General features: G+C 40.3%; 1 protein-coding gene across 2 annotated transcripts in view; it reads right to left on the bottom strand.

Annotated features, from left to right (window-relative positions):
• Positions 1-9,783, bottom strand: part of Rhoj (ras homolog family member J) — a 102,791-nt gene extending 93,008 nt beyond the window's left edge. Inside the window, exon 1 of one of the 2 annotated variants that reach the window (XM_048798464.1) lies at positions 8,905-9,783. In XM_048798464.1, coding sequence (XP_048654421.1) covers positions 8,905-9,082 — 178 coding nt within the window. In that variant the 5' untranslated portion in view covers positions 9,083-9,783. The remainder of the gene's footprint in view (positions 1-8,904) is intronic. The other variant, XM_015489963.2, reaches the window with a different exon arrangement.
• Positions 9,784-10,165: the final 382 nt, after the last annotated feature.

Below are 10,165 nucleotides of genomic sequence, written 5' to 3'. Positions count from 1 at the left end.
TTTTTTTTTTTTTTTTTTGGCAGTTCTGGGGATTGGATGCAGGACCTTATGCAGGCTAGGCAAGTGCTCTATCACTAGCTACATCCCTAGCCGTTTAAAAAATTAAAAAAAAAAATTTTCCCCCTATGGTATTTTTATTGATTTAGCCATGTAGTCAGAACATCAATTCTTTATGTTATGTTTAATTGTATCACATTTAAATTGAAATTTAAGTCTATGGTGCAATGTAAAGAGATTGTTTAGGGTCCTTATTTCTTTAGCAGTTTTAGTAAGAGGAATTGAATTTAAAAAATGCTATGAGAAATTGTTTTCAGGAACATCTATTTACTCAGTATAATTTTTTTTTTTTACTGTACAAATTGCTTATTTTTTTTCCTTTTTAAATTTTTATTTTGAGACAGGGTCTTGCTAAGTTTCCCAGGCTGGCCTGAAATGGTGAACATGCCACTTCAGGCTCCTGAGTAGCTGGGATTACAGGTGTGGCCACCATGCCCAGCTAACCTAGTTTTTTCTTTCTTTAAATTTTTTTTTCTATATTTTTTATTGGTGCATTACAGTTATACATAATGGAGGGATTTCTTGTTACATATTCACACATACAGACCATATAATAATATAATTTGGCCAATATCATTACCCAGTAGTTCCCCATTTCTCTCCCCTCATCCCTGCCCTTGACCTGATCTCTTTTCAGTTTTCATGAGACCAGTCCCCCTTTTCTTTTCCTTTTTCTTCTCCACATATGAGAGAAAACAGATGATCTTTGACCTTATGAGTCTTAGCTTAGTAAGATTTTGAGGGAGCTGTGTTTCCTAAGAAACTCCAAGATTGGACTGAATATGCTTATGACTATAAATGACAGTTGAGCCCCCCAAATTACACAAGCAAGAAGCAGACTGAGAAAGCTGTGCAGCTCCCAAGGCCCAATTCAAATGTGGATTATGGAGGGAAATGGACAAGGAAGAAAGGTATTTCTCCCAGACCACAGCATCAGGGTCAATTCAAGAACCTTCCCAATGAAGAATCCCAATGCTTGCCATTAGGATTCTATTATTGCTATGTGCCTTTCAGTCTTTTCTTTCTAAAGGAGGGTGGGCACTGAATATTTTGGTCCTTCCTTTCCTATTCTACCATTGTATAAGTGGTGATTGGGCAGATGGCCTAGATAAATGGCCTCTTGTTGGACAACAAGGACTCTCCTCTTGACCAAATCGAGAAGTCGATGTACCCCTACTCACGCTGGACTTTGGCATGGTAGCAGTGGCACAGTGGGATTCTGGGGAGAAGGGTGAATTTCCGTAAGGACATTTGGTGGCTGGAGAGAGTGCTCATTACCATCAAAATCCATTCTCTCCTTTTTTGGGGGGCAGGTAGGTTGTCTTTTTCTCGGCCTCCCTTAAAACGAGGTGTGACCTTCCGACTAAATTATCTCCTGTGGAGAGGGACTGGAAATGATATCTGTTACTTCCAGGCCTGGTCCACGAAACTTTTTTTCATTCCAGATTTTTTGTGCTCATTCTCATTAGGATTATAGGATGCAGATTAGCTATCCATCCTAAAGGCTGGTCTGTTCACCAAAGGCAAGTATTCTGAGTCCCTAAATGACCATATGGAGGAAGGAAGCCCTGCTGACTTGGATACTGGACCAGGAGCATAATATTAGCAAGGAATACCCTCCCACTAAGTTAATCCATTACGTGTTTGTGTCTGTTTGTTACAGTAGGTTAGTATACTTTAACACTGACTTTTAAATTAATGTTATTAGTTATAAAAACATAACCTATACAAACTGTTCATATTGTTTATTATTCTCTGGTTCCCATTTTCTCCATTAGAAGTTTTAACCTTTGGAAAATTGATTAATATTTACATATGCTGGTTTCATCAACAGTAAAACTGAGAAAACAATGGTATCTCAGAGGATCATTGTGAGACGGCAATGAGTTAATGTATGAAAAAAATACTTCAAATATGCCTGAATCCATAGCAAACACTGTGTAAATGGATAGCTCTTGTTATTTGGTTGACGTATATTCTAGTGGCATCTCATGATTCAAACCATCACACTGCTTGTGTGTGCATATGTGGTAATAATGAAAGGGATACTGTTTGAGAGCAAAGAATGCCATAGATTAAAGCTGTGCGATGGGCCAAAACAAGAGGCTGAGCAAATGCACATGAATCATATCCTTTTGTTTTGTGAAAATTGGGTACATCTAAAAAGTTGATGGACTTACAGTGGACTCAGGGACAATGTCAGGCTACTCTGTGACTCAGAGTTGGCCCCTATTGAATTCATGATGAGATTTATCCCCAGAAAATATTCAGTTTCTGCTAACTAACCCAGAAAGTATTTGTTTGTGGGAAAATAAAACTTCAAGCACATGAGAACCTGCATCTTAACACCAAGGGGTAGGACTTCCATAGATCCTTGTGGATTTTGTGCTTGGGATTAATGAGGGAGCCTCTTTCTTTGAATTTTCTTCCCTGTCCTTATGTTTGTTGCCTTCCTTCATGTTGCCTTTGTGGAACAGGACATTGGATCTCAAAACACTGGGGTTCAATGTACTGAGCTGACTCCAAGTGATATTTGCTATTTGCCCCACAGGAAGAAGTGGGAGACATGGGTGGTTTAATAAAAGCTGTCCCAGGAGTTGTTTACCTAAGGTCAGCTTTACAAGGCAGTTCCTAACCTGCACAGCGAAGGGAGCCAGGCTGGGTAGAGCTAAGTCTTGCTCAGAGGGCACCTGTCTACCAGGTGTGAGTTTGTTACAGTAGGTTAGTATACTTTAACGTTGGCTTTTAAATTAATGTGAGTTGGTTGCTGCCCTCGGTGTGTTGCTGGCTAAAGCTGAAATGTGGAGTGCAGGGGGGATGAGCAATTGCAGTGTCCAACCCTGAAGTGGTTGCTCTTTCCTTATGCTACTTTGGTCACAGATATGTACTTCTCTTTCTGCCCCCATCATTTGTTAGTCTTTTTTTCTTACTCCCAGGAAAAGAAGCTCACAATATATCATCTCTGCAGGACATTTCACTTCCTCAGTGCATTTCCCACTCTGGAAGCCTCAGGAGAAAGTTGCCCTCCTAAGCACCACAAGGTATGACTGTGGAAGGAACTATAGGGCAGCTATGATTCCTGCCATTGTGCATCTTTAGGGTCGCTTCCCAGAGACCAGAAACAGCCTTCACCCACATCACCCTGCCTCAGGAAGAGACACTGGGAGGTGGGATGGGATATCTATTGACTTGGGTTTTAGAAGGTGGCCCTCTCCTGTTTCCTCTTTCATGAACTTCTTGTATACTTTTAATTAAGGTTAAGAAACTGGTGATTTATTTCATGGTCCCGTGAGAGTTGCTTTAGGTTTTCTTATAGCTTACAAAAAAACAAAACTCATTCTTTCTTTGGCATCTTAGAAAGAGGAAAGGAGAAACTCCTGAGTCAATTTTCTCGAATGGGCAGTACTGTGTCACAGTTTTCGTAGGCCTGGGACTCTGTTTTTATTCACTCATACCTCTTTTATGTCATTTCCCATCCCCCCCACCCCCACCCCGATCCCCCCAGCTGTGGACTGGACATAGTTTTCCCGCCTGCTCTGGTCATTGTGGTTGTGACTGTATCCACCTTGGCTGATTGCTGTTCAATTTTGTGGAAAAAGTTAGCCCTGGTTTTCAGTTCTCTAGGAAAGCAGCTTCCTTTGGTACCTCACTCAGCTGATAGGGTAGCTGGATTTTCCTCTTTTCCATGAATTGTGTTAGTTTCCTGCCTAGGCTGTCTGGGTTCGCAAATATTGGCTTAAAGTGAATTTTCAAATTTGACGGTTTTTGACAGAAGAGCTGTTAAGAGGGATGGGTTTTGGAGAAAGATCCTTAGACAAAATATATTTTAATTCAAAGGACAGTAGAAAGGTTAAGTCCAACTATATCAATAAATGGTTTTCAGCTGGATTTGGCTTATTTACACACCTGTATGCTTAAACATAAAAGCCATGTGCTCAACCTCACTTATTCAACATACAATCCCGCTAAACAAAAAATGCAAGTCTTATGTCATACGTTACATGACACATTAATAGATGGAGAGATTTTGTCAGGAAAAGCTCCACGATGAAATTCAAAGCTATTGATCAGGATAGGATGGGAGGAGAAATGTGATTGCCCATGGTAAACTGAAGGCTTAAAGTTGTGAAGACATCTTGCATCCTCTTGAGAGCAAGTAGGAAGCGGGGCCCAGAGATGTTTTTTAGATACACGTGTAACAAATGTGAGTGACCCACTGCATCTAGCTATTTTGTAGTCCTAGCCCTCAGTCAAATTTGGGGTGACTCTGAAATGTGCTCTCTATAGAACTACAAGAGTTTGAGTGGTCTATCCAAAGTTTAAGCTATCCAAAGTAATGCAAATGGAGGAATACAAGTGACATTTACACATTGTGGAGTTTCACTCTTGACAGATCTGTCAAGTGTCAGATCTGTCAAGGCAATTAATACCATTTTACAATTACAGTATAGATAAAATGATCATCCAAAATATGATCAAAATAGTTCAAAAAATAGAATCACTTAATAAATGTTTTTATAAGTTTATTTCTAAAGAGATATCTGTTGGACTACAATTCGTTCATTTTTCCTCAAAGTCCATATGGACCACGAACTATCTAAATGCTGGAGGGACCAAGAAAATTAAGACATACTAATTAATTTATTCAATGACTATTTATTGAGAGTCTACTATTTGTCAGATGGCACTTTTTTAGAAGCTGGGGATAGCAAATAAATATATAATGTCTTTGTATTAAATATCATGAAGAAAGATGCAGCAAAATAGAAGGTCAAAGTGAGTGTGAGGTCAAATAGAAGGTCAAGTGAGGCACATGTATTAAATAACTGAAGCTAAGGAAGCTCTAGGGGAGTGTCAGGGCAAGGTGAGAGCAAGCATAAAGTCTTCAAGGAAAGAAGGTGTTTGGCATGTTTGAGGAATAGAGAGATGGCTAGTGTGGGGAGAGTGTTCAGAGATTAGGTGGGAGAGAAATCAGGGACAGAGTCATGGGGTGCCTTGCACATCTGACAAAAGATGGAGTCTGAGTACTGAGGGAATCCCTGGAGGGAGCTGAGGCTCTGGATAGTCCCTCTGCCAGCTGGGTGGAGAATTGACTCTAGGGGGAGCATGATTGTAAGAGGGAACTTGGAGGTGATTATTGTAGTATGGATGAGAGAGGATGTGGTGGTGGCTGGTGATCAGGTTTGAGATGTTGAATTCAGTGGTAGGAGCAGGGCATAATAATTAATGATTTGAATGGAGAGATATGAGGGTGTTTCAAAGGAAGAAAGAAAGAGGATAACACTTGTTCTCAGTCACTGCATAGAAGGTAATGGTCATATTCTTGTAAGGCAAAGAGTAGGAAAGGGTGAGTTGGAGGCAGTGAAAGCTTCTGTTTGACAGATGCCCATTAGATATTCAAATGGTCAGTTGGGTATCTGAGTGTTCCCAGTTCTGGGAGTACAGATATCAGTTTGGGAGTTATTAGTATGTAAATGAATTTTGAAGTCATCTACTAGATACCATCAACCAGGCATGAGCCTCAGTAGACAGGAGGACCAAGGGACTGAATACTGAGGTATGCTAATATTTAGTGGTTGGGAAGAGAGGGAGGTGGAGGCAGAGCAGATGGAGACAGGTTGCTGGTAAGTGGGCTAAACACCAGCAGAATGTGGTGTCTCAGAAACAAAGGGCAGAAAGTGTTTTAAGAAGGAGAGTAATAAACCACACAAATGGCTTCCAAGAGACCACGACGACGACTGGATTTGGCGAGGCATGGTCCCTTCCTTCAAGGGGCTCACAGCAAGTGGGGGATGGGAAATTAAGGAAACACATAAATTGGGATACAATGGTGACGTGCCCTAGAGATGTGAACACACTTCCGGAGACAGACTGAAGACGGAGCAGGGAATGTCCCTAGAGAGTCAAAGAATGCTACATGGAGGAGATGTATTTTTGGATTCTCGAATTTAGAAAGAAGGGATTCAAACCAAGGATTCATAGAACTTAAATTTTTTTTTCTAGTTGTTTGTTGATTTTTCTCCATCACTTATGTAAAATTGGTATTTCCACCCCCCCAAGTTGATATTCTACTGCTACAACTCGATGCACAGCTACCACATATCAGCACACATAGTAATTGTTTTGTAAGGACAATAATGCACTCCACCATATTCTACTCTTCTATAGGATATTCTTGATATTACATCTTCCCCTGACAGAGCCTTTACTTTTAGTTACATTTTAATTCACTTTCATAGGGGGATACAAAAGTGTACATAACTTATTCTTAATAATAACTGCTGAAAAAACTATTGCTTTTCACATATGAGGTTCCAAGAACTTCACATGCTATAGTTCATTTTGTTTTCACAAATAATTTAAATACCTTTATTGTCCCTGTTTTTACTCTGTCACAGCTGAAGTACAGAAAGGTTAAGTAACTTGCTCAAAGCCCACAGAATAAGTAGTGACAGAGCCAGTATTAGAACTGGTCATCTGACTTTGGAGTTCATTATCATATTGTATCCAGAATAGTATGTTGTACTTTTATCCTTACTGTTATATTTCTGTGTTCCTGGGATGAGCCGTTAGTTATTAGGGAAAAGTCTTTAAGGGATAGGCCGATCTTTGATTTCAATTGCCATCTTTTTTTAAGGACTCAGAAGCCCGATTACAGGTTGTCATTTCAGAGTGGGTCAGAAGAACCCATGAACTGGACATTGGATCTAAATGGAGAAGAGTGCCTTTAAATCTTTGACAATTGATTGTAGATTATCCTGTGACTGTGTATGGATTTATGTTCAACCAGAGCATGTGTGAGGAGGGTGGTGGCAAAAGCAGCTAGAATGTTTGTGATAGAGAGTGTCCTCTGCTAATAGAGGTGATAAGTTCATTATGATCCCAGATGCATGGGGCACACACCTTTATTTCCTTTTTAACCTTACCAAAAGTGCAGGAGAGGATTTCATATTTAAAGAAGTACAAAGTGTAAGGCAAAGCCATCGTGGTTAGGAATGCCTGCAATGCAAAGGATTGCTCTGGGTACAGTAGTTGTGGTTTTCTGGGTGCTCAAATAATACAGTGGCCAAAGTCTGAGATGTTTTGATGCTCAAACCCCAATAAGTGTGTACATAATTGAAATAGAAAATAATTGGATCCTAGCAGAATCTAGACATAGTTCAGCCTTGGTTTGATCTCTAATGTGTCTTTTAATAGGCCGACTTTATTTCTAACGATGGTTTTATCTTCTTCCTGACACCACTGTAATTGGTTCACCCAAGAGATGAGGATTTGGATACATAATTTTTCTAAGCATTTGAAGTCTCTCCTTCTAGAAGATTTTGAGTTCTACCTTTGATCTAAAGGTTTCTGAAATAAGGTGCTAGCCACTTTTCACTTCATGGTAGAAAGAAGATAAATAAATAACTTTTGCTAGGATGTTTTCAAGAACAGTTTCTGAGTAACTTTCTGAAGGCATAGAGCCACAAATTTTATAATTAGTCTTTTTTCTCCCTCAAGATAAAAGTTTATCTGCTCTTCTCTTTATTCTGCTCTTATTAAAGTGCTCTTTTCTGGGCATAGTTATTATATTTTCAGCAAAGCTTAAGGGACCCAGCATTAAAATTTTCTCATAGTTTCAACAAGTGTAGAAAAGTTGCTGGGAAATGGATCCTGTACTCACTGCTGCTATGGGGTAATATTTTTGCAAGTTATATATGTGCCTGAGGAAGGGAAGACTTAGGTGACCATCTAGCTCTGGAAGGGAAGCTGCTTCCTACAGAAGGAGGATTTTGAATGGCCACAGAGCCAAGCAAACACTCAAACTGGCTTCCTGTGGGCCATTTCCTCTTTGCTGAAACTGATCCAAAGCCAAGGCAAAGAAAAGAAAAATTTTCCTCTTATGAAATCTCAAATCTCTGACGAGTCACCATTCCGAACACTGTTCAAAAACTAACGCAACTGTACATTTGAAGTATCTCACAAATTTGCATGTGAGAAACTTTATAATATTTGTTTTGAAAATTAAGGGAACAAGTCAGAATCAAAATTGGAAAATTCAGATCATGCTATCACACTGACAAGTAACACCTATTAACTTTAGAATAACAAAAGCTGAAAGTCCACTGAAAGAAGTCGTCACTACGGTATCTTAACTGTCATGCCTTAAAAGAACTTATGCTCAATTTTGTCCTTTCAGGACATGCTTTAAGAGATTCAAATTTTATGTGTACTTTTATTTTTTAAAATGTATCAATTAGAAATGTTTCTTTTAATCTGAGATACAGATTACCTAATTAATATTTCAAAACTTCAAAAACTTTTTCTCTCCATCTAAAATCCCAAGAAAATGAAAGTACAGTATTTTGGTACCAAGTACTATAGAAAAGTTGAGTGTTTTATTTATTAATCTTATCATTTTCATTTCTAAACAGCATGAGATGAATAGAGGAAACATAGCAAGACATTTCTTTCATCAGTTGTGTGTTTAGTGGTGTTTTTTTTTTTTTGGGATAGGAAAAATTGTGATGCAATTACACTATATCTTAAAATGTTCACAATAAAAAGTTGATGAATCTTCAAGCAAATGACTAAATCTCTGGCCCCAAAGTCTAGAGGGCAGTTCAGAGTATTTTACCAAGGGTTATTCATTTGCCTTGATTGGGGGTGGTGTTACAATACAAATTGATGCACAAATCCTTCTCCCCACAATTCTGGCAAAGTCTTTGATTGTATTTTTTAGTGATCTCCACAGTGCCTGCCAGGCCTGTGCCTAATACTGACACCGAACTCAGCCAGGTCCCTCTGAACTTGGGGTCTGGCCTCCCACGCTGTGCATCTGGATGCATGAGTCCCACTTTTTCTTACCTGCATAGTGGTCAAACACAGTGGGCACGTACTCCTCCGGGAAGGCATCATTGGCATAGCTCATCAGCAGGCAGGTTTTCCCCACGGCACCGTCCCCAACCACCACACACTTCAGCATCTTTTTCTCCTCGTTGCCACTGCAACTGCAGCTGCTGTCATTTCCCTCTTTGCAGTTCATTCTTGCGGCTCCAGCTGCTGCTGCTGCTGCTGCTGCTTCCAAAGCACATGAAGCGGTGGGAAGTGAGCGCCAGGCTGGAGTTACCCTGCCTTACTTTGGCTACCTTGGATCATGCAGGCATGTCCGAGGCGCGCGGATGCCCTGTTGCTTACCATTCTAGTAAAGTAAGGGAGCCCACACTTGGGGGAATTATTAAAAGGATCTATTCCTCTTCCCTATCAGTTCCACTTAGGAAACGCTCCTTCCCATAGAATTCTAGAGGCTTCCCCACACCTCAGAAATTTCAGCAGCCTGAGGGTTTCACTCTGCTCTCGCCCTCTCCAGCCTGGCTGAAGGCACGGAGGAATTTTGCTAAATCTTTCCCATTTTCCACCTCACATCTAACATGGAGGAAAGCTGCGCTTTTAAATGGAGATTTCCCCCTGCTTCCTCCAGCTTGCCGAGTATCAGGAAATCATGGGTTTCCTGCTGCATTCCATATTAGGATCAGTGGGCTGGGGAGGGCTGCAACAATGGGAGCTCTGTGTGTGTGTGTTTGTACTTCTGGGGAAGGATGCCAGGACATGGAGTGGGAAAACACTAGGGGTCCCATTGCAGACTCGAGCGGTCAGACTTCCTGTTCTGCCCGCTGCTAGTCAGGCTGTTTGCTTGTGGCTGGCTGGGAAGAAGCCGACGACAGGATGGAAACCCGGAGAACTGTCTGCCACAGAAACAGGGGGAACGGTTTGAGTAAGCAGAGAGAACCACACCAGCAACTGAAGGATAACATATGACATCATCCCTCACTGAATCACCAGTGAAAAGCTCTGCAAATTAAAAACGGACAGTTTTTTCTTTTACTTTCTTAAAATGAGAACCCTCAAGAGATTTCTTTTTGCAATAAAGAAGACAATTTTCCAGAGTTACATAGTTTCAAAAGCAAAATTTTATTATAGGTCATAGGTACCTATAGTACATGTGATCAGGTTTACAAGCTGCCACATTGGAGGGCAATGCTCAGATATGTATTCCAGACACTAACATTTTTTATGATTGTAGCACATAAGAAATCAATTAGAGGTGGGATGTTTGCATTTTCTTATT

Source organism: Marmota marmota, unplaced genomic scaffold (assembly GCF_001458135.2).
Source record: "Marmota marmota marmota unplaced genomic scaffold, marMar, whole genome shotgun sequence".
Taxonomy (NCBI): Eukaryota; Metazoa; Chordata; class Mammalia; order Rodentia; family Sciuridae; genus Marmota; species Marmota marmota.
This window is presented reverse-complemented; position numbering and strand designations above follow the sequence as displayed.